The 24,281-nt window shown below is 43.0% G+C and overlaps 2 protein-coding genes across 2 annotated transcripts in view; both read right to left on the bottom strand.

The window, feature by feature from the left end:
- necab2 (N-terminal EF-hand calcium binding protein 2) overlaps window positions 1-7,874 on the bottom strand; it is a gene marked incomplete at both ends in the record, with an annotated part of 113,308 nt that extends 105,434 nt beyond the window's left edge. Inside the window, 2 exons of the mRNA XM_083972909.1 lie at window positions 2,162-2,186; window positions 7,548-7,874. Of these exons, the coding sequence (XP_083829035.1) occupies window positions 2,162-2,186; window positions 7,548-7,874 (352 nt within the window). The remainder of the gene's footprint in view (window positions 1-2,161; window positions 2,187-7,547) is intronic.
- A 1,041-nt stretch (window positions 7,875-8,915) lies between these two features.
- hydin (HYDIN axonemal central pair apparatus protein) overlaps window positions 8,916-24,281 on the bottom strand; it is a gene marked incomplete at both ends in the record, with an annotated part of 63,776 nt that continues 48,410 nt past the window's right edge. Inside the window, 32 exons of the mRNA XM_083974349.1 lie at window positions 8,916-9,131; window positions 9,551-9,832; window positions 10,496-10,720; window positions 10,830-11,060; window positions 11,152-11,302; window positions 11,786-11,949; window positions 12,057-12,266; window positions 12,978-13,200; window positions 13,359-13,468; window positions 13,678-13,848; window positions 13,961-14,113; window positions 14,541-14,739; window positions 14,875-15,044; window positions 15,634-15,855; window positions 15,942-16,149; window positions 16,279-16,429; window positions 17,247-17,412; window positions 17,818-17,944; window positions 18,045-18,245; window positions 18,403-18,631; window positions 18,720-18,814; window positions 18,998-19,158; window positions 19,251-19,478; window positions 19,762-19,907; window positions 20,039-20,278; window positions 20,452-20,560; window positions 21,256-21,451; window positions 21,576-21,724; window positions 21,837-22,069; window positions 22,247-22,479; window positions 23,536-23,691; window positions 23,886-23,968. Of these exons, the coding sequence (XP_083830475.1) occupies window positions 8,916-9,131; window positions 9,551-9,832; window positions 10,496-10,720; window positions 10,830-11,060; window positions 11,152-11,302; window positions 11,786-11,949; window positions 12,057-12,266; window positions 12,978-13,200; window positions 13,359-13,468; window positions 13,678-13,848; window positions 13,961-14,113; window positions 14,541-14,739; window positions 14,875-15,044; window positions 15,634-15,855; window positions 15,942-16,149; window positions 16,279-16,429; window positions 17,247-17,412; window positions 17,818-17,944; window positions 18,045-18,245; window positions 18,403-18,631; window positions 18,720-18,814; window positions 18,998-19,158; window positions 19,251-19,478; window positions 19,762-19,907; window positions 20,039-20,278; window positions 20,452-20,560; window positions 21,256-21,451; window positions 21,576-21,724; window positions 21,837-22,069; window positions 22,247-22,479; window positions 23,536-23,691; window positions 23,886-23,968 (5,838 nt within the window). The remainder of the gene's footprint in view (window positions 9,132-9,550; window positions 9,833-10,495; window positions 10,721-10,829; window positions 11,061-11,151; window positions 11,303-11,785; window positions 11,950-12,056; window positions 12,267-12,977; window positions 13,201-13,358; window positions 13,469-13,677; window positions 13,849-13,960; window positions 14,114-14,540; window positions 14,740-14,874; window positions 15,045-15,633; window positions 15,856-15,941; window positions 16,150-16,278; window positions 16,430-17,246; window positions 17,413-17,817; window positions 17,945-18,044; window positions 18,246-18,402; window positions 18,632-18,719; window positions 18,815-18,997; window positions 19,159-19,250; window positions 19,479-19,761; window positions 19,908-20,038; window positions 20,279-20,451; window positions 20,561-21,255; window positions 21,452-21,575; window positions 21,725-21,836; window positions 22,070-22,246; window positions 22,480-23,535; window positions 23,692-23,885; window positions 23,969-24,281) is intronic.

The raw sequence follows: 24,281 nt of genomic DNA, 5'->3' as shown, positions 1-24,281 counted from the left end.
CACACACATGCATACCCACCCACACACACACACACACACTCATACTAGTTCACTGTTTCAGCAGCTCGGGGGGAGGAGGGCCGGCCCTGAAATCTGTGCTATGAATGTAAAGACAGAACTCGGCCAATTAAACCTTAATTACAGCTCCGTTGTCAGAAATACAGCACTCCCTCGTATCCTCTCTCTCTCTCCTCTCTCTCTCCTTCTTGCTCTCTCTCTCTTTTAGACTCATGCCACCACCTTCCATCCCCTCCGTCAATCTCTCCCTCTCTCTCCGTATACCTTCTTTTCTTTTTTAACAATTCTCTCCTCTCCCTGTTAGCATCCCCCTTCTCCCTCTCACTCATTAAAACAGTTCCCCGGTCTTTTCCCGGGGGAGAGGAGGAGGAGGATAAAAATAGCTCGTCTTCAGCTTGTGCTTGCTGGTTCTGTCTTTGCAGCCTGTGTTCCATACATCAAATAACTACATTTCTCTATAATAACCATCCTTTCCCTCTTCTTCTCCCTCTTTCACTCTCTCTTTTTTTTCTCCCTCGCTCACTTTCATTCTCTGTTCTCTCTCTCTGTAGCCCCCTCACCCAACCGCACTCACATCTGGCTCTTTAAAGACAATTAGCAGCTTCGTATACGACCGTTATCATAAAGTTGCACAAACAACCCTAACGCCGTCGCCGAATGGTGATGGAGAAAACGCTGCTTTATCACTGGCACAACTGGTTTTAGTTCAGGATAAGATTAAAGAAGAAATGAATATGTACATTTTGTGATGTTTTTCACTGACACTGTGTATGTGAGGAGGTGGTAATGAGGCAGGGAGGGGGAGGGGGCGTTAAGAAGAAGCTGCCCCATAGCATGTGAAGACGCAAATCATCCCTCAGGATCAGGAGGTCATCTACCACGGAGACGTCAACAGTTTAACCATCTGTAAAAATTGTTTATGTTCACTGGTTGACATTTTATACAGTGTGTATCTACACACACACACAGCTGACAACTAATGAAACAAAGCTCAAACAGATGACTAAGCAATGACTACATAAACTACCATGGTAGAGGGCATTAAAGTGAATAGGTATCAGCCTGGATGGCAGGGAAACTCATCCATTTACACACACACACACACACACACACACACACACACACACACACAGACACACACACTTGAAAAGCAAATGGCCATCTGGCTGCTATGAAAGCTAAGCTTTTTAGGCGGTTTCCTCATTAGTCAAATTCTTTTTTGTCAATGGCACAGTGATAGGATAAAAGAGGCAAAAAGGGAGAGGATGGGAAAGAAGAAAGATGGAGAGAGCAGGGAGAGATGCAAAGGGAGAAGAGAGAGGGAGATGGGGAGAAGATGAAGATGAAGAGAAAGTAGCAGTGCATGGGATGCCAGAGGGTATAAACAAACTGCTCTCTGGCACAGCTACACAGTAATATAAACTTTCCTCTTTGAAAACGCTTTAATGTCCCAACATGCTAAAAATACGGCACACTGCAGCAGCAGCAGCCGACAGACAGACAGGCCTGACGAACGGTAGCTTCCTGCTACAAAATTCGTCTCATGTCTGTGTTAAAAAACAATTATCCGACTGAAAACCAACCCAACAAGGCCAGAATGGTTCCCTGAAAGGTTGTTTGAGGAAATACTTGCCCCTGGAGGCAAAACCGAAGATGCAAACTGTATGAAACTGGCACTGAACAGCAAAACACCCAGAGAGTATAACCCTGCAAAGCTTGAACAAGCCTCTTAAGTTTTTATGTGTTGCGTAAGGTGGATGTTTTGACTTCCCATCGTTAAAATAAGCAGAGGTGTAACCCATCAGTTAGAGAAATGGCATGCAGCCAGTATTAATCTTGTAGGTTATGTCTCCAATTTTATCTTTCAAACTGGATCCTCATCCAAACAGCCCCAAAATAAATATGTATGAAGAAAAGTGTTGAAAAAAGGATTTTCTTGTGTAATATCTTGTGATTGAACTCATGGGTGCTGCACATCATGTGTCTATGAATCCTCTGAAATCACTGCCTGCATCATTTTACAGTTATGTTACATCATATTTTCAGCTAGTACATCATGTGAACTAACATTTTAAGACATTTTTCAGACGTGCTCCCTCGAGAACTTATAGTCAAAGTCAAAATAGTCAAATAATTCACTCACCATCTTTGTCAGCTCTTCTGAATATCTGTGAACACAAACAGAGACAGTGTCGTTAGTGCACATGAAGGTTTCAGCAAAGAGCAGCTGCAGGTTCAAAGACTCAGAGCTCCACTTAATAGTTGGTGAAAACCAGTGAATGAGGGCAATTTGTTAAAGTCTGAAGCAGTGTCTGGAAAAGTTAGTTTTTAGCAGCTCAATATTTTTGATATGATAATCACTTAAACACAAATATTAACACCATACACCCAGGAAGTTGCTGTAACACAATCTAACGTGTTAACTTAAGTATTAAATTCATTAGAATTGTTTTTCTTAGCTGTTTGTGTTACAGTGTTTACTTCCTGATGTCAATACATTTTCACATTCAACATTTTTAAATACACATTGTACTACTGTGTAAGTATAGCAGAGTATCGTCGGCATAACATGTAAATGGCATTAATGTTTCATGTGATTTTGCCAGCGGGGATGAGGCATGTGGACGTTTTAATGTTTGATTTCAAAGAGTAAAATAAGATTAAACACTCTGTTAGAGATGTCCATAAGTTTAAAGGAACAGTTTAAACAGAATGTGGAAATAAGTTACATCAATAGTAGTTTATTCACTGAAGAAATGTACGTGCGGTTATAAACAAATTATATCCAATGTTTCTTTTTTGTTTTCTGTTAAATCCATTTAAGTTCTTAGGTGCATCAAGTGAAGTACAGTATGAAGAAAGAATAAAAGGCTGAACCATCAGTTAAGACAGTGGGGATGTTACATAATATATTATATTTGCATACAATTTAAGATAAGGGTAAGCAGATTTATTAGAATGGCATTTCTCAGTCAACCAAGAGTTCGATATGAAAAGTGTAACCAACAGATTTTAACCAGACGAGGGTATTAGAGTCAGATCCAAAGAGCAGCTGGGGGTTATTGAGGAGGCTTAACAAAAGAAAAAAAACGTACATCAACCATTTTCTCATGGACATCACTAAGAGACGTCGCCAATGATTATGATGCTGCATCTCCACACAAAAGCTGGTGTCATTTGTTACTTTAATGAAGACGTTTCCCCTGAGGTGACAGCTGGTCAAACACTGCAGATGACTGAGTAAGAACTGAACCTAGAAGGTAATAGAAATGTCCACACTGAGACCAAATCACACACACACACACACACACACACACACACACACACACACACACACACACACACACACACACACACACACACACACACACACACACACACACACACACACACACACACACACACACACACACACACACACACACACACACACACACACACACACACACACACACACACAAACACACATAGCGTGTCTCAACCAGATAAAGTGCAGTGGCATGTGATAAGACTTGTTAGGAGCCATGGGACTGAAATGTGTAAAAAGTGTTCAGATGGGTAACAAATTAAAGAAAAGTACAGAGAGCAGTGAAAGAGGACGACACTGACCCGTCCAAAAGGGCATGAGAAGGTCACTGGATGGTTTGATGAGTAGGAAAATGATGTGTATCATATGCTGTGGCCTTCACGGTCACCAGATCTCAGGTCTCGGTCTAGTTGAACAACTGTGGGAGATTTCTCCACTGTTTTTGGACTTTTGTATCATCGACAGTGAAGCTGTTCTGGACATGATCATCCAAACACCTTACTGAGACACTTTATGTTTTGAATTCTCCCTTAATTTGTCACCTGCCTGGATGTAGAGTACACACACACACACATAATGCTGCGAGCTAATTCATAGCTTCAGTGAAAGCCTCTCTCCCTGTGGAATTGAACGTGGCAGGTCGGGTTCTTTCATCAGCGTTTCAGAGCGCCGTATGAACCGTTTCCACTGACAACGAGTGGCAGAAAACAGCAAAATGACACGGTGGAAGACAGACGGAAACACACGGCGAGAGAGGAGGGGGATGCAAGAGATGAAATGGAGAGACAGGCAGAAAGAGAGGGAGGGAGATGCACAAAGTTAACGAACACAGTGTGAGAGAGGGGATGTGTGAGTGTATTGATTTAGCCATTTTCTGCATTTATTGCGTTAATTGTGAGCAACGTAAGCTCTGACAACTGCAGCACACAGATAGACAGAAGTGGAGGTGAAGGTTCTTTAGATGTTTGGTTTCTTTTCTTCTTGTGTAGCTCGAACTGTGACACCTGCAGGGGATGCGAGTGGTATAAAAAGATATAGATTTAGGGTGGAGCATCATTTTAACCGAGCCCCATTCCACAGACAAGAGTGCAAAAGTCTGTGAAGTTCACGGGTTTCCTTCCATCACAGGTGTGGAGCAGAGCTGGAGCAGAGCTTCTGAAATTTCACACCCAAATCTGTCTGAGAAAAACCCTCTAACGTCTTCTCACTGACTTTCCTTATCAACTTTTAATGGGAATGTGAAAAGAAAGAAGATTTTTTTCTGCTTAAACTTCAAATCTTCCAGCTGTTATAACTTCTTACTTGCAATATTTAAAGAATAATCAATTAACAATCAATCAACAACAAAGTAACCTGCAGATATTTTGCTAATTGATTCATTATTCATTAAAAAATGAAAAACCTTCTTTGTTTCGAGGTGTTGAAAGGTGAGTATTGGTTCTGTATTGGCCTGTTGTTTGGATGAAACCAACTACTTGAACAATTCACTCTGGGATTTAAAGCAGAAGTAAGTGGAATGTTTGTGTTAATATAAGTCTTAAATAGTTATATCTTCCGACAGCAATCACTTATATAGAGTGTTTGGTCTGAAACACGGGTCTGTCAGTCACTCTGCTCTGCTGTAAGCCGAGGAGAAAAATGTCCTTGTATCCTACAACCTTTATCCAATGAGGAGAGAGAACGGCATAAAGGGGCGGCCCTCTCTGTGTGTGCAGCCAAGGGATGCGCGTGAATGTGGTGACGTAGGAACGAAGGCGGGGACTGCTAACTCCATCCGCTGACAAGAAGTTAGCCAAAACGACCGAATTCATTTCACTGAAGAAATAAATGAAGATTGCTCACTGTTTTCTGACAAAACCTTTCATTTTATGTATTAATTGAGGAAACAGTCTTCAAATTAATAGATGCAGTCCTCGTTTCAAGGCAGTGTAGATGGACAACAGGAAAAAGATGACTGCTGTGCAGCTCAGACACATTGGGATGAAAGTTTGACAAATTCATTCTTCATGGTTTTTGATCAACTATTACACATAAACTAATCTACAGTAGAGAGCGTTTACTCTTCAGCTGTGCAGCTTGTAAAACTATAAATAAGTGATGCATTCAAGCAGCGACCGCAGCCAACTGCACAGGCCAAAGAGAAAATCATTAACCGCTGAGACGAGCGACGCTCCAAATGACAAGCTGTTCTGTATTGTTCTGCTTTCCGGCTGCACCCTGGGGCGCACTCAACTCCGCAGAAAACAGCTCTGAAGCTGCTGGAGAAAGGCAGCCTTGGAGAGGAGGGAAAGTGTGGCGGTGAGGAGGCGGTGTGTGTGTGTGTGTGTGTAGAGGGGGACTTGTAATAGAAACGTAGAGTGAGAAGAAAACGAGAGAGAAAACAGAGAAGTTGGAACAAAATAGAAGCAGAAGACAGAGACAGAGGGAGGGAGAGTGTTGCATCCTTCTCCTAACGTTATTAAGAATGGATGTTTTCTGACAGAGGAGGGGGAAAAGAAGAGGATGACGAGAAGGGTGGAGAGGAAGGAAAGGAGGACAGGAGAGACGAGGAACAGAGAGGACGAAGGATAAAAGGAGTTAAATAATAAAGAAAAAGATGCGTCAGGGGTTAAAATGAAGGAGAAAACCAAAACAGCAAAAGGAGGAGAAACAACAAGCAGAGGGTGTGTAGGAGAAAGATGGCTGCAGGCGCACGCACAAACACACACACACAGAGTAATCACTCAAATCTCTTTGGTGTGGACTTCCTCACCATGATAATAACACTTGGGTCAATAATATTGGAAAATGGCACAAAAAAAGATTAACATTTCAAAGTTCAAGTCAATGCAGAGTGAGCTGGAGAGAAAATGCCAGAATGAGCTTGCAGCCGATGCGAGAAGGCGAGGCCTTGGACTGCTTATATCGACCAATCAGTGTGAGCAGAGCAGAGCAGATAAGTGTCATGCACAGTGCAGAAAGGATAAAGTGTAAAAAAGACATAAGAAACTTAAATGAGAAACAAAGCCTCTGTAAAATGAGACTTTTCTATATGTTTTTGTTCCTAAAACCAAAGATCAGATTTTTTGAGTGAAATGAAAACTGACCACACATGCAGAAACAAATCAAAGATCAATTTTGGGTCCAATATACTCCTATTGTTCTGCACCTGCCTGTGAGGACAGTCAAGGAGAAGAGTGTGTGAGCAGCACCCCAATCAACCCCCTTGCACACACACTCACTCACACACAAACAGAATGAGTTTACTGGGCTACTAGGATACATCGGCCCTCTGGTCTTGATCATAATTAGTTTTCCATGGACCCCCTCTTTATCGGTCTGTCTATTTGGGTCGTGGTCGGAGGGTTTGTACTACTTTTCTCTTATGTTTTCTTCCCCATTAAAGCGTTAATATAACAACAACGGCTGACCTCCAGGGGGAAGCTTTAGTGGGGCAGTGATGAAAAATAACCCAATAGTATTGATGAGCTGACCTAAATCGACTCGGTTGCGGCGTTAATTGTCACTTCCGATACAGGAAGACTGGATCTTTTCTCCAGGTTGGTCCGCTCTGGCTTTAGATGAAATGTTATGTTGGAGCAGGAAATAATCAGCTATGACTGTAACACGGGGATCAATAAAATATGCCAGAGACACATTTTCATTAATAATTAAAGTGTTGTGATAAAGGTGGAGTAAGCATCCCATTTGTCTTACTGACTCTGCCTTTATTGTCAGTGGTGGTGGATACTCAGGGAGGGAAGGTGCGTTTGGTGCGCGTCAGACTTTCTCTGGACTGAAAACCGTAAAATCGTCACTAAAAAGTGAAAATGAGCAGCACTGACCCGGGTTTGTGGCGGGTTTTGTGCAGATAGAGAAATAAATAAGTTTCAGCCAACGAGTTTTAATCAGTAAGCTGCGACATAGACATTACATTTTTGGCACCAAAGAAATAAAAGATGTTTCTGAGACCGTCCAGTCCCGGTAGATCACAGGTTTGATCCCCAGCTGTGTCATGTGTCCAATTTTCAGTGCTAATTAACCGGACCAAGCTGCTGCCTGCAGCGCTACGCTCGGGTTACAAGCCGTGGCTGTTACTACTTGTAAGCTCTTCTCTGTGCGTAAGTGCGCACTGCACCGGTCCATACGCACTGCTGCTGACTAAATGTCTTCATTCCGTGCACCCACACACACCCCCAACCTGCCCCGGCTGACCACTGCCAGGCGGCTCTCCAATACTTACATCCAAAATAACGGAGATGCCTCTCCGCGGTTCCGGGGCGAAGAACTGCTCCTGCGCCACGGCCACCTCCTCCTTGCTGGAGGCGTACTCCCGGCTGGAGATGTTCTTGTTGTCGCTCATTTTGGTGACGATCCAGCGGACGAGCCCGTCGATTCCACCGGGCTGGGCGCCGCTGTTTCCGGACTGTGCTGCCGTCGCGGACTCGCTGTCCAGACCGGCTACGGGGATCGGCTGCTCGCGGTTTTCTTGGGCTCGAAGTTTGGCTTGTTCTTTGTTGAGCAGTTTGTGGACTCCGTCCCTACAGTAGCGCGCTGCCTGCTCACACATCCTTTTGCTGCGGAGCGCTCATGCTGCGCTCTATGGGGGAGAGAGAGAGAAGCCCCCACCCTCCCCTCCCCTCTTACATCACAGCACCCACCCCAAACCATACCCACCCATCCTATATAGCCCCATTTTTATTTATCTAATGGAATATAGCCTAGTTGTTATACTGTATGAGAATAAGGAGCATTATTTTTTGGTGGGTTGTGGGATGTATAGAGACTTTGTGCAGCTCTATCTGATATATAGTTTTTCTCACTACAGTTATTTAAATTTGGTGCAGTTACATTGTAAGTGATTATACTATGTGATATATGTTGTGTGTGTGTGTGTCCATTCAACATTCATTCATCTTTTACTTCACCTCTTAGAACTGTATGCAATCCACTGATCATCACTTCTCTTTACCCCTTTAAAAAGAAGTGGGAGGTGTGGACCAGCAGCCTTCTGTGGTTTCCTCACTGGGGGTTTATAGCCTCCTGTATATATATATATATGAACATATGTGTGTGTGTGTGTGTGTGTGTGTGTGTGTGTGTGTGTGTGTGTGTGTGTGTTGTGACAGATCTAACCTTTGGTAATGAGCGTCTCCCCCAGCTCTGCCCTTTCAGTTGAGTGGCTACTCTTGCCTTCAATGTGCCAGGTGTCCAACAGCACACAGGGTGGTTTGGACAAATTAACCCCTCATACAGAGATGACACTTAAACACGTGGGTTATCAGTAAAGGTTCTACAGCCGGTCAAAAAGAAAAAGAAAATGGGTAAATTTTGTATCCTCCCTTATCAGTGGAGCGTTGCAGTTGGTGAAAACACTTGACGTGATTGCCCCCAAGTGGATACGAGAGTGCAATGACAGGACCTGGGCAGGTGTTCTGTGCAGGTTTATTTAATTATTGAAATATTTATGAATAAATATGTCACAGGAAATCTTTAAAACGACACAATACACTTAGCCTACGACTTGTATTTTTGGCATATCAGGCTTGGATTAAAAATAAAACATACAATAAACACAATTTGATTTGTGTGTTTGTACGTGTGCACATATTTATCTCTCCGATGAACCCAAACGGTATCCTTTCAGGTAAAAGACCCAGGAGCAGGGCTTTTTGTGGCCCTCAGAGCGCTGGCTGGAGATGGTCATCCTGCCAAACCAGGGCCCGGCAGAGTCTCCCACAGGGGCCTCAAACGACACCAGGATGTTTTGTGATTTTCTGGAGAGGATGCTGTCCACCCCTTTAACAGTGAAGCAGGGGTTGTCCACCTAGGATGAGGAGGAGGGGGTAAAGGGTTAGATTTGGGTTAGAGCCTTTGGAGATGTAAAAAAAGAAGTGTGGCTGCATTCACAGACAAACAGTCGCCTGAAAGTAGAAACGCTGGACTGCACCACTCTGAGGTTAAATTTAAATCAGCTTGTTCATACTGGCTGGCAGTGGACCCAGTGTAAATGTATCAAAGAAAATGAGCCTAAGTAATTCCTTCCTTGGAGTTGAAGAAATGTCTGGGCTTTCAGCACAAGTGATTGTATTGGATGTGTTATTAATCACTTTGATTCTCAGTTACACAAATGCTCCTTCAGAAACAACACACTTTTTTGAGCTCTTGGTCCATTCTTCAGTCTGGTTTTTTCTCTTTTCCTCTTTTCCACAGAGGTTTATGAACTAAATCTTACAGGTTCCTTACCTGAAAAGTGAAAGCGGTGGTCTCCAGGAACACGTTCTTGAACGGGATAGTGAGGTTCTGCCCAGCCCGAATGCTAAACGGGCCCTGGGCTTTGGGAGGGAGACAGATCCCGTGTAAGGGAAAGATGTATTCACCACCAGTTCCCGAGGACAGGCTGAGCTGACCTTTGACCTCGCCCAGCTGATGAGGGTCGAAACAAACCTCCACGCCGACCTCGGATCCTCCCTGGGAGCCCGGTGAAGCGCTGACAGTTTTGTCCACAGTGAAGTCTGGGCAGTCAGTCTGAGAGGAGAGAGATTTGTGTTGCTTTATTTATACGTTTAAAAGGTGGAGTGCAGTTTACAGCACAGTGTCTACAGCGGGTATATGAACTCAATCCTCCATCTTCTGTGTGAGACACGCTCTCAGGGTGAGGAGAGGTGAGGCGAGGGGTGACAGAAATGCCATCAACACTTACTCGCTGTGAATCTCTATTCACACACTGACTCAACCAAACGTTACACGGATTATTGTGCACTAAAGTAAAATCTGTTTTAATGCCTCGTCCACCTAATTCAGACACATGTATTCTCACAAGCAGCACGTCTAGATAAGTTCACGTTTGCAGTGGATGTGTAAAGCACTTAAAATAGCTTGATTCATAGATAATTATATTGTCAGTAATATAATGGTACCTCAGTAAATTCAAATAACACCTCCAGTTACTCAATTATTTATTCATGCTACGAATGAACAAATCCAATAAAACCTGGTGTTCATAATAAATCAGTTGAATAATGTTCGTCCCAGTTGCTTTCTCAGACCCTATCCAATGTCAATTTTCTATTTGTAAAAACAGAACTAGCAGAGAGAAAAAGAGAAAAGGACGGTCAAGTAAAGCCTACTGGTATATGTAGTATCACAAGAACACAATGTGCACTCTAGATGGCTCAGTCGCTTTGTTACCTTGCACTGGTACTCGGTTTTGAAGCGGGAGTAGTTGATGAACTTAACAAGAACAGAGTGGCTTCTGCCCAGCGAAGTGTTGAAGACGACGGTTTTCTCTGGAGGTGGAGGCAGAGCTCTGAGAAGCAGATTGTAGTGGAAGAAGCCCAGGTCGGAACTGCACAGTGTCAGTCGGGCTGTGGACTCGCCTGCACGCAGAGGCAGGTAACTGAAGCTCAGAGTACTCTAAACAAAAGACACACACATACATACAGACAGCGTGTCAGTTAAGGTTTGCTGGGCACACAGTATCTTTTTTATTTATAGTGTGGGAGTAGAGTGGCTCTGTAATCACCTTAGACTGCCCTGGTACGGTGTGCTGAGGCGGGACACTGATCTCACTACATTTACACACAGTGGTGAGGCAGGTGGATGTGGTCAGGGGGTTCTCCACCTGTACGGTGGCCGAGGCTGTGCGGCGCGCAGCGGTCACCAGCTCGATGGTGGACAGGGCTCCAGGAGACGTGGCCACGAAGGTAACCAGGTAAAACATGTACTCGTTCGTCGCATCGTTATGAAATGTCACCTGAATCAAAGAGACGGAGGGTGATGTGAGGACAGGACTCAGAGATACATTCAGATCTCATCTCACATAATGTGTGTGTGTGTCATCAGACCTTCGTGCTGTACTGCCCCTCTTTGTAGGCAAAGAAAGACATCTTGTACTCTCTTGTGGCCAGGGCAGGGACAACGATGTGCTCCAGACCCTTGAGAGACATTGTAGCATCTGTTTTGTCAGGCTTCAGTATCTCTATCAACACACTGAACCTGGGAAACACAAACACTCATCACTCGGCTGTACATCTGTATCGCCTCATTGTCTCTCATTGTATTTCACAAGGCACTGTGATTTTACATATAAACACTATCAATAGCTGATGCCACTCACTCACTGTACTTTTACTGTGATTTAAAAAAAATAAAATCTATTGGAAAAAGTGTATGAATGAATGAACACAGCTATGATAGACATTTTCAGAATAAAAGTTTCTCCGGTGACCAGATAATATTTCTCTGTAACTGCTGAATGTTTTATTAGGTAAATGTTTACTAACAGTTTTGCCATATCAATTTAAAAGGCAGTCTAGCTTCATGATGTAAAAGAGTTACAGTAATTCATTTGGTCAGTTTCACACAGTAGTGGGGAAAATAAACAGAATGGATCATGTATCATAAATATTGAATTATCTCAGGTTTTAAAATCGCAGAGTTTAAGAGTTTGCTGTGTGTATGTGTGTGTGTGTATTTTACCGCTGTTGCTTGGGGAGCCAGTTGTGCACTGGGAACAGCTGTGTGTGTTGAGTCTTGGCCGGCACCTCATGCACAACGGTGTCCTCTGCCTTGGGAGGGTCAGCAGTTCCCTGCAGGGAGTATAACAGGCCGGTCCCATCAGGGAAGGAGAAAAAGACTGATCCCTGAAACAGAAAAAGGGAGGGAGGGGGGGGGGCATGACCAGTCAGTCATACTGTATGCAGTCGGTATGAAATACTCCAAAAATAAATAGCAGGTTGTGCTTCTGTACCTGATGTTTCGTCTCATCAGTGGTCATGGCCAGCGGTTGGTAGGTGATTTCATACATCTTGTTTTGGAGTGGTTCAAGAGTGACATAAGGTGCGGCGCTCCACTCCCTGCCTTCAATGATCGGTCTGATGCAGCACTGCTGGTTAGTGGGGTTGACGACAGGTAGCGCGTGGGTGTGTGAGCCACGTACTGGGCATACAAAATGTATCACCTGGGAGACAGGAAGAGGAGGGCAGAGTTGAACAATTACAACGGATAGACGATAGATACTATAGGTGGCATGCAAAGAGTTACATTATAAGTAATAAGTCTCATTGAAAACGAACCACAGGATTAATCACCGTCAACTTTTTCTAAAGCAGAAGAGCACAACTCCCTCTCCAAAGCCTTTTTTTTTCTAACTTCAGTGACAAAACAGTGGAAAGTTGAACACATTTCCAGTTATAAAAGACATATACAATAATGTGATGAATAATACGATTAGTCAATAAAGAGTGTTGGTCCCTGTGTGAGGAGGCGTGCAGGGAGGAGGCGTTTTGTCAGGAGATTTAGAGATGTAGTTTAGGGTTGGATAAAATTAGGCGTCCCTGGCTCTGGTAATGTTTATTTAAAGAGTTACATTTGTTGGGATGGGAACTAGACCCACAGTTTTGTATGAATAACAGGCTGTGCAATGTCTGAGTCACATTTCTTTTGTTTTGCCGCTGCACATACTGTACAGTATGATGCATTCACTACTGTAGATTACCATTTCTTTACCTTATAATGGTGATGATGATAAGAAGAAATATGGCCCAACTGTTCATCACATCAACCCCAAATGAACAGATTTCACAGAATCAAATATAAGAAGTAAATTTTTTTTTTTTTTACTGAACAACTCAACACTGAAGCTGAACAAAAATAAAAATTAATCAGTCACCTCTTTGCTGGTGGAGGGCTCAATGCAGGAACCTGTCACAGTGAGGGTGACAGGCGAGGGGGAGTTCTCAACAAAGCAGGACAGGTTCTCATATCTCGTGTCATCACTCAGTTCCTCAGGGGCAAAGGTCACATCAAAAGGGACCTCTGCACCGGGGCAGATGTAGCCTTTAGCTGGCGTGATGGACAACTCAGGAGGAAAATTCTCCGTTCTCCAGTGGAACCTGGTTACAAAATAAACAAGACGGTGATAAAACAATATTGCGTGTCTGTGTGAAGATGGATGTGTAAGTCTTTCTGAGGCTTTATGGTTTTAAGCTTTGATATGGATACACATGAAGGTATCACACCGGATAATATACTGTGCAGTATCTAACCTCACCTGGCACCAATGTCCCCAGTGTTCATCATCACAATCCTCTTACTGGTCTGGCAGCGCTGAACCACAGCTCCAAAAGCCAAATGGTCCTGGTCCACCTGGACTTCCGCACCCTGGAGGTTTCAATTTTAAAAACTACTTAACATGTTTTCATCAGATACAGAGATTTAAAAAGAGCTAACCATAAAATGAATTGTTACCACACCATATACAAAGCTGCAGAAATGATAAACTGACTTTAATAAAGGATTCAGTGCTCGCCAAGGGAAGCAAATACATGTATCTTTTCATAAAACAGCAGGAAGTGTGCTTCACAGGTTACCTGGCAGCAGCCCTGGATGGTCAGCAGGGGGTGTAACAGGCCTGCAATCTCTGCCTGCAGTTCAGCCCTGAAGGGACGTATGTGCTGACGAGGTGAGAACTGGATGGTCACGTTACAAGAACCTCCGCCCGCTCTCAGTTTCAGCTCAGTTGCAGGACTAAAGGACAAATCCTGAAGAGGTAGAGCAGAGAAGGAGGAGAGGAGAGCAGAGAAAAGAAAAGAAAAGGATGTAAGAGTTGCCTGTATGTGAACCACTGATAATCATTGTGTGTGCGTTCCCTACCTTGGGGTCCAGTGATGTGTCTGTGTTGAGGCACAGGGTAAAGGTGAGATCCAAAGGGCTGCGGTTGACCAGAACCACCTGTTTTTTCACTGTCTGACCAAACATCAGGGATCCAAGTTTTATATTCCTCTGCTTTGGGTCCTGCACTTCCAGCTGGAACAAAAACAATAGAGAGCATGTTGAAATAGATTATTCTACAGTGAAGCAGGGAGAAACGTGTACATGACAAACCATAAACGAGAGGGCAGAGACTGTATAACTACAAAGAAAAAGAAGAAAGGCCAGCAGCACTCGTGTCCTTCTCATTGTTTTTTTATTGCAAACTGCACACTGGCACACTGAGGAAGACGTTGTCGAAACTGGTCTGTGTGTGTTAAGCGCCGACGCAGTTTGCAATAAAAAACAATGAGAAGGACACGAGTGCTGCTGACCTTTCTTCTTTATCTTTAAGTGCAACTTTTGGCCGTGCACCTCTTCAGTTTGTTCCTGAAAGTTTTTGGGAGAGTGCGTGTTTTCTTTGTTTTGAACTACTGTATAACTACAGACAGACCCAAACATCACACACACTCCTCTTCTTCACCTTCATCTCGATGCCTTGTCCAAGTATGTCCACTTCTTTTGTGATGCAGTTGTTCAAGATGAAGGTGAGCTTTTCATGATATCGGCATGCCTCACGTGGATAGAAAGTGACTGGTACCTCCATCGTAGCACCGGGACACAAAATATCTGATTGGAGGTCCATCTCCAGGTAAGACGTGTTTTTGAACTGGCTTTCGACACTGAGGACGGAAAGGTGGAGTACGAGATGTTTTCAAATGAGAGTAAGGTTTCTAACTCCTCAAACAAAACAAATTTTTCTGCAGTAAACACCATAACCATAACGCATGAAGAAAAACAGAAGGATATACACACACCTGATGTCCTGTTCACCTCTGTTGCTGATCAGGAGAGTCTGGGAGGCCGGCACCATGCCAGGACAGTACAGGAAACACTTGCCAAAATTGAATTTGGTGAAGGAGAATTCAAGGCTAGGGGCTACAGCCCTGCCTCTAATGGCACAGGTAAACGTTGGCCCATGTTTTACCTACAGTAAGATGATACAGGAGAGAATGAAGACTGTCTCTGTCCTCCTCTAAGCTTTATGACTATGAAGCAAAAGTTGCACTTATCATCATATTTTTTTATTTGGCATTTGTATCTGGAACTATTAAAGGGATAGTTTAACATTTTGGCAAGTTAGCCCATTGCCATAATCCCTATAGTCATAGCAGTAGGTTCGTTACTAATGGCTAATGGGATTTCTTGGTTTCCCTCATCAAACTCATCAAATACACAATCCAACAACTCCAAAACGCTCTGGTGGACAAGTTGTGACCTGCACATTCACCACGCTATGAGATAATAACGGAACGTTACGAGACTGAGTTGTTTTCGAGGCAAAAGCAGAGACTGCTTGCTGAAAAATGGAAAAACTGCGCCTTTAGAGTAGTTCTGAGCAGCTCGCAGCTCTGCTCCGCCGTTCTAAAAATAGCTTGCACCGACAATTAAAGGTAACGAACCTACTGCTATGACTATAGGGATTATGGCAATGGGCCAATTTGCCAAAATGTTGAAATATCCCTTTAACACCTGTAGATGTAGAAAAAGATAATTTATTTAGGAGATCATCTCACCCTTATACTCAGTCTGACATTGTGGAGGTTACAACTGCTCCGAGGACAAAAGAAGAGTGACGATTGCAGCTGCTTTCCGACTTCAATAGTCGCATTTTGTGGTTTTACTTCGACGTGTTTCAGCAGCTCGTCGGGACCTGTTAAGTCGAAATTCGCTTCCAGGCTGAATCTTGCCAGGTTGGAAACAAGAAGATTAAAGGTGGATTGCTCTGAAATCCCCACCTATAAAATAGAGAGTATAAAGGAACAAAGGTGATTGTCCTGTTTTAGTATTTTCTGACTTGATGTGAAAGTGAAAGTGTGCTGACCTTTCCAAAATCCAGAGTGTCCTGGTGGACGGAGCTGATATCTCTAAAGCCTCCATCCTGATTCACGACTTGAACTGAAGTGCTCATTGCGAAACAGTCGGCCGAAACAGACAGCGTTAGAGGCTCTGACCTCCTGTTCACCTTCAGAACCAACTTGAAGCTCACGTAGCCCTCATGGGAAGGTATGAAGGACACTGACAATGGCAACCTGTACCAAAGAGTCCACAGCAATTATCTACAATGTGCTTAAAGGAGGGACAATGTGAAAATTGATTGGCAGAAATTCTGGAATGAAAGTCTACACATTTAGTTGTGTTTACAGCTAAGTGTCACTAACCTGTCTTTAGGAGACACTGTGCCATCCATGGGCTGCAAACTGAGGATGGATTGTTGGTCTTCTCCACAGATGAGGGATGGCTGCAGCAATGAGAAGTGAAAAGGCTCCTCCTCTCCATTCACCAGATCCACTGTTTGCTGCACTTTGCGGCCTGTACACACACAAACACACACACAAAAAAAAACATTTGTACTGCTGCTTTCTGAATATTCCCTATGCAATTTAATTTAATCTATTAAAGATTAAAAATTGATTCATGAAAGTGCTTGAAGATTTCGTTCACATGCAGTTCTAATTTTTCTCATTATAAAGTGAGGGCTAACAAAGTGACAGTAGCTTCCAGCGGCATGTTCATATCATTTGTCAGAACAATGACTCTTATACATCAGTGTATGTTCTGTACCACGCTGTATGAGACTAGAAATAGAGATCCATTATACCATTACTACAGTCATGCAGACTTAACTCGAGGAATTGGGAATTTGAAAAGTGTGTTTGAATTCTCCTGTTACTTTTCTAATGAAACTGATTATATAATTTATCTGCGTTACTCTTCTGGTGAATTTATTAGACTTCATTTCAGCTCTGTGCTCTGTTCAAAAAGCCTGTTGCAGAATAAGCCTGGCACAGCATCTGCGGTCTGCATGCCTCTCAGTATTAGATGTTTATAACATCTAATTACTTTTTTGATGGTGGGCCAGATTTACTAACATTATTAGGGACCATGTCCTAAATTCATGAGTTAGTGATAACCACAAGCTTTACTTTACCAAAAGAAAGTGCTTTGAGTTGTGCAACATTAACCTTATCTTAGTCATAACTAAGCCTGTGTAGATATTGTTGAAATAAACCCCCCAAAAAACTCTAACATATCTAAGTGTATGTACCTTAACACATGAAATATGTATGTGCATGTCTTTAATATGTAGTACAACCTAAAAAGGAGTGTGTGGGTGAATGCAGCATACCAACAAGCAGTTCTCCAAAGTCAAGGTGTGGTTTGCTGAAATAGATGAGTGGTTCTCTGGTGTTGCCCACACACAGGAAGGGAAAAGACAGTGACAGAGCCTCAATCACAAATCTCCAGGATGACTCCATCACATCCTGCTGCTCAGCTATGTACTCAAAACACATCTACAGACACACAAACACACACACACACACACACGGACCAAATGATTAGGGTGCAATATATAGATTTAATGATAAAAGAATCACTAGAACAGATTAGATAAAATGAGATGATCTAAAAATAGATAAGATGATTTGAAATGAAAATGGAATTGGATTAAAGTGAAGGAACCATGCAGTTAAGATTAGATTAGCTGCGATAGAGTGGGTCATGTGGAGACGGGGACACTGGAACAGCAATGAGATGCAAACCAAAAATGTAAATTCAGGATAGAGAGTGAGACTGACTGATGTGCAATGAAATAAAGAAAGACAAGAGAATAAGATGACATACTGTAAGAAAATGGAAGAAAAATGCTGTTAGATACCTCGACTCTTATAAGAAATGTTGTGTGTCACCATCCTTACCTCCACTTTCTTCCCAGGCTGGATTGTACCACATGGGGTGAGACAGTTAATTGGGCTGCCACCTTCATCCTCACACTTCCAGTTGAATGAGTAAGGTTTACTGGTTGGGTTCACCACAATAAAACGTCTGTGGAGTAGGAACACACATGCACTCAAAGCATTAGGGCTTACTCTGATGGAGATGGAAAAAAAAAAAAAGCTCTTATCTGTCGTTCACTGTGTGTTACCTTGTTGCTGGCACAGAGAGGCCGACAGCGTTGAACTCTATGACTCTGGTGTTCGGGTCAAGAGGCTCTCTGAATTCAGGGTGTCGGTGGTCTCCGCTGATGTAGTCCGAGTCCTCCAGTTCAAAGTGACAGTGCGGCTGCAGGCTGCGGCCACACACTGAGATACAGGGAGTCTGATCCTCGTCCTGCAAGTTGGGGATGCTGAAAAAACGTACACAAAACATGTCCCTGTAGATATTTCTTGTATAGACATTCGCTCCCTTCCTTACATCTTCACAGTACTGTTATATTTTAGACCTCTTATCACATTCATTTACCTTAGATTTAAATTACTGCGTCATATTGTCATTGTATTTACCTGCAGACCAGCCTGGCCTGATAGTTGGCAACTTCCAGAGGTGAAAAGCGAATGCTGAAGTTCTGCGTGGCTCCAGGCTCTATGGCCCCTATAGTGGGCTCGACGGTGAAGGGTGGCAGCTCGGGGCTGCGCATCAGGAGAGACATCACGCTGGCGAGAGCACTGGAAGGACGAGCTCCACTGAGCGCTCCCGCTGACCCACTGCCAGGACGAGAACTGGGGGTCTCATCTGTTAAAGACAACACATGCCCACAATTATCAGTTACACATTCATTCACACAATCTAAGTAGTAAAATACAATATTACTCTGATATACCTCCATGCTCATTGTTGCCAGTGTTACCGCTGTGATCCATGAGGACCTGCCAGGAGAAATCCAGTTTGACACCACCCTGATTCACTATCTGCAGCCTGCAGACACACACAGACAAACACACACAGACATCAGTATTTTTGTTCCTCAACTTTTATATCTTAAATATTATGATTTGTTGGTTTGAATAAAGGCTCATTCTGTGTGATAACTGACTGGGTGAATATTGTTATATTTTGTTAAACGAAACAGAGTATACTGCACACCGTGTGTGGACTTACTGATGGAGTCTGGATTGGTAAAGCATGGTGTCTTTGAAATGGATGTTGTTTAAGTCACAGCTGAACTTCACATAGTCACAAACTGCACTGACACGCAATTCAAACTCCCGCTGTGAACCTTCAACCACAGAGCAGCAGGGCTCGGGATCCGTCTTTACCACCTGCATGCATGCATACACATGTTTCACAAATTACAGACTTGAACTGGTAGCTCTTTTTAACACTTTGTTGACGTCACCGCCTCAACATATACCTTATTCTTTACCGGTTGCTGTGGTTGTGTGACTGGAGCCTGCTTTGAGGCGCTAAGCCACTCGACTGTTCTCTGTCGATCGTCCCAGTCTACCACCTGCTCCAGTGGCTGCTGGAACTCCACCTGGGAAACCTTGCATCTCATTGGCTGTCGGTCCAGAGTCACTGGCTGATTGGAGCTAAAGGTGACGGTCACTTCCTTGGAACAACCGGCATGAAGGTGTCCCACCTGTAAAAAAAAAAGAAAAAAAAGAAATTCAGTTTAATTACTATAACAGATATTGTGGTGCACTCATGTTTAGTTCAACAGCTAGGGCACAGCAGAGGCATTTTGTCCCATCATCTCACTTTAAGCTATTTTGCAACTATTCATTATGTTGAAGTTGGTTATTTTAATCATGTACAGTATATTATTACAATGAACTGAGGCTTTATTTGACCCATTTTACTCATTTTACACGTGTGCCTGACTACCTTGAATCAGTGCCCCACTCCCTCCTTCAGTGCTTTACCTGCGGGGAGAAGAAGATGTGGGGTCCTGCGGGAGGCCACTCAAACCGCACCACCTGGCTGCTGCTGCTGTGGTTGGTCATGGTGAAACTCTCTTGGTAGGGACAATCTACATGGCAGTCACCAAAATCCAGGGCTTCATAATTACCTATGAGAGAGAAATAGGTCCAGGATAAGAAACAGGGCTCCATGTGCACAATCAAGGAGCCCATGATTAATATGTCAACTTTAATCCTCTTCCTCTTTGTCTCTCCTCCTCTGCCCTCCTTTCGCTCTTACCGCTCTCATCATCCTCCTGATCCAGCTCCTCAGATGGCCTGCTGATGTTGTCAAGGGAGATGATGTCTTGGTAAGTCTCTCCGATGAGTTGTATTATGGTACTGCTGTATTGGTTGTTCTCCACCAGCATCGTCATCTTGGCTTTGACGCTCACAGGTTTGTGAGGGCAAAAACTGACCTCAAGCTTCACCTGTTCATGGACATCCAGCGTTAGAGTTGCTCTGTGCACCAGGTGATGCTCTGTGGAAGAGGGAAAAGGGGAAGACGGTTACAAACATAGAAAAAGCAGCTCATGAAATTATTTACCTTTAAAAACAACAGCATCACTGACAATTACATAAGCTTAATTATTTCCACAAAGAGGAGATGAATTTTACCGTAGATAGAGGTTTATGTTTAAATTTAGGTTGTACCTGAATCAGTGGTGCCCTCCAGCTGTGTAGATTGTATTGAGCTGCAGGTGTGGCCAGGAGCAGCTTTGAGAGTGAACACACCGTGTTTATCCAGCATGTCAATCTGGACCTACACAACAGAATCACAAAAACCTTTATTAACAAAGTTCCCTTCAGCACAGTCATGTTGGCATTGTAAAAAGAAGGGAGTTTGGGTCATTCGTTAGAGCTTAACTTATGCACTTTTTGCCACATTTCAGCTATGAAAGGTCCTACACAAAAATGTTTCTTATTATTTTAGTGATTATTATAGTAAGTAACTATCTAATGTAGCTAAAGCTAATTTAATGAAAAATATTAGTAACCCTTTAATTTACAGACCGCTAATTATGTGATAATGTCAAGAAATAGCCAAGAAATAACAATTAATTGCGTAGTAATGTCAAGAAATAGCCTAGAAATAACGGTCAATTTTATAGTAATGTCATGTTTTTCATAAAGGCAAAAGATCACATGCTTTTCATGCTTTGAATTTTTTGGGAAAGGCCAGAATGTTTCTCCACCAAGTCATTGCAAATAACCGCTATTTCTGGCCTATTTCTACGCAATCAAGCGTTATTTCTTGGCTATATTTATTGACATTACTATGGAATTGACCGTTATTTCTGGCCTATTTCAAGACATTACGATGCAATTAATTGTTATTTCTTGGCTATTTCTAGACATTATCATGTAATGAGCGGCCTGTAAATTAAATGGTTATGAAAATATTTTGTGTTGTCCCAGATCAATGATAAAATCAAAGAACAAAATAATGCGTCTCACCTGAGCTGCAACATTTCCGTCGTTGACCAACACCAGGGGCAGGGTATGTCTCCGCCCCACCATCACCTGTTTGAACTGCAACACCGGGCTTCCTCTGCCACTCCTCAGAGCTGGACGCACCACGCTAACACTGGGCATGTTTCCCTCTCCCATTAGGTCAAACTCCAGTACCCTGGACTGACACGTGGGTGTCATCCTGAGAAAAGGAAGATGGAACGGTGGTCAGAGAGACAAACAAGAGGTCTTGCTATTCAGTGGTGGTAAATAGCAAGAGGACAAACAACCATCAAGTAGTAACGTAAACAGTCGTGCACATGTACCTGCTGCTTCCCTCCAATGTGGCCTCAAACACAGCACTGTATTGCTGCATTGCCTGTGGTGTGAAGGTGACTACAGCAAACGAGTGTGACTGGCTGGGAACGGTTAGCGTTGTAGCAGCCAGATCAAAAACCTCCATGTTACGGGACGACTGCAAGCAAACACAGGATACATTGTAACCTGCCGCACCATAATCAGTGACACAATATGCAAGAATTTACCCATGCACCTACCCAATAAAACTTTCACAAAACATGCATTACCTTCCCGCCAGCATATTTGATGGCCAAGCTGAGCACACAGGGCACCTTGTTGGGGTTGGTGAGTTTGAACCGAGCCTGAGCTGTTTGCATGACCAGGACTTGGTTGAAGATAAACTTGTTCTCCTCCAGGACATAAATACCTTCAGCACTGCAAAACTGCTCAGAGGAGAGCTGTGCGCTATTGTGGCACAGATGATGCTCTTCAAAGATGGAGGCCATGTCTACCACTATACCTGGAAGGCAAAAAAAAAAAAAGGCCAAACTAGTCAAATGCAAATGTTTATGCAGCCAGTGATTTTAGAAAAATACATGCATATGACATGTATGGAACTGAGCCATTTGGAAACAAGCCTCTACTTTGGTCCAGTTAATCGATCAAATATGACAAAATAAGACCACATGGTTCCCACCTGGCTTGCAGACTTCAGACAGCAGTCTGTATGGTATGCCGTCGGGCTGGTCCGAGGGGTCACGGTCATTGATGTCAATGAGCAAACCCTGGTTCCAGTTGCCCAGCGTTTCAGCTACGCAGTTAACTGTTATCACTTGCTGACCTCCTGGATGCAGGCTCCCGGAGCAGGGAGACACTGTGAAGACCCCCATGGTGAGGCGGTTCTCATGAGGGAGCTTCTTAACCAGGCGCCTGGCACCAGGACAAAGTGATACACCGGTAAACCACAATCTATTTTTAACATCTTTACAAGAACTGATTAAGAAAAAAAATTAACTCTCAGGCAGCAGATGTCTGGCAGATCAGAAGTCTCCTCCTGTGCTAGCAGGCATTTAATGTACACAAACAAAACAAAATGCATGACTTAGTAAAAGTTAAGTAAATCTTGGAATCCATAATGCATACTGTTACTTGTTTGTATGTGATGCACTGTATTGTTCTACACTTGTCAAAGTATCTTAAGCTAAAAAGAGCAACTCTCTCGGGCGGTGCGTGGCGCAGTGGTTAAAGCAGCCGCCTCATGTAGAGGCTACAGTCCTCAACGCAGGCGTCCCCGGTTCGAATCCTGCGTCGGGCAGACCTTTCCTGCATGTCATTCCCCCTCTCTCTGCCTCCCCCTTTCCTGTCTATCTCACTATGTGCTATCTAATTAAAAAAAAAAAGCCAAAAATATACTTAAAAAAAAAAGAGCAACTCTAACCATAATTGCTTCAAGCAAAACCAAACTGTAATTTATGCACAAGACATTATTTATTTAGTATTAACACGACAATGCATGTAATGAGCCATGCTAATATGTTTCCTTATCATTAAAATGATATTGAATCCAAAAACAGCCCACACAAGCCACTTTAGTTTTTTATTACGCCCTTTCTTTTCAGTATGAAACCATCACATGGCTCTAATCTTATTCATAGACCAATACCAGTTGCATAGACTTAAGGCATATTGGCAATTTTCACTTAGATTTTCTTAATTTGTTCACTTTTACATCACAAAACTTCATCATGATAACAACACGGTCCTTGTGGGGTTGGCAACACAATGAGGCCTCCATGAAACTTTGTTAGGTGCAGACAAGAATCACCATACAATATCTCATCCACAAGCCCAGAGCTGAGTTGCTACTTTCTTCTTCTCGGTTTTAAAACACATTTTTAAACTGCTGTTCCAAGTGTACGCACACCGTTGTATATCTCACTACACTGTAAGCTTGTGTGTTTTTGTGTGTTGGTTTTGTTCTCTTACTCCGATCTCTCCATTAGAGCAGGGTCGCTGATCATACGGCAGATGCTGAAACGGGTCTCAAAGACTCCACAGTTCTCAATAGTAATGGTCTGGCTTCTCTTGCAGCCAGAGACAAGTGGACCAAAGTTGACATCATATGCAGGTGTGATCTTGTACCTGTAAAAGTGAGATGGTAAATGATAACGTATGTTCTGAGCAATTCTGTAAAGCAAAGCATGTACTTACAATGATCATTCGACAGAATCCAACCATGACATACAGTATGCAACACAATCAAAATCTGCATTAATTGTAATATTGTTTCTTAAAATCACATTACATGAAACTGATAGTAAGAATCAAGCTTTAACCTGGTGAAGACAGACTGGACTGAAACCTTAATAGGTAAGATGGCAATGATTTCACCTCCATTCCCGATGTTTGGTTCAATCAACTGAAGTGGAGAGGAGAAGTTAGTTAGATTACTTAATTCAGTTCCATTAAAGTTTCTACAAAAAACGGACAGAGCTTGTAACTAATGAGTTGCTTTCTTGCATCAACAATGAGGAACCTGAGAAAGACAATGTCTCTACAGTCTTGTAAAACCGAATTTTGGGAGCATCTTGCTCAGATATTTGATTCATACAAAAGTTTGTTTTGATTATTTGTTGTGAACTAAAATGACTTTCTTGTTAACAGAGAAGGCATAACCCTTTTATCATCAAGTAATCGAAAAGTTCTGGTACCAGAAGTTTGCGAATAGGGTA

This window comes from Trachurus trachurus (genome assembly GCF_905171665.1).
Source record: "Trachurus trachurus genome assembly, chromosome: 6".
NCBI classification, from domain to species: Eukaryota; Metazoa; Chordata; class Actinopteri; order Carangiformes; family Carangidae; genus Trachurus; species Trachurus trachurus.
Note: the sequence above shows the minus strand (reverse complement) of the source record. Positions and strands in the feature narration are given on the sequence as shown.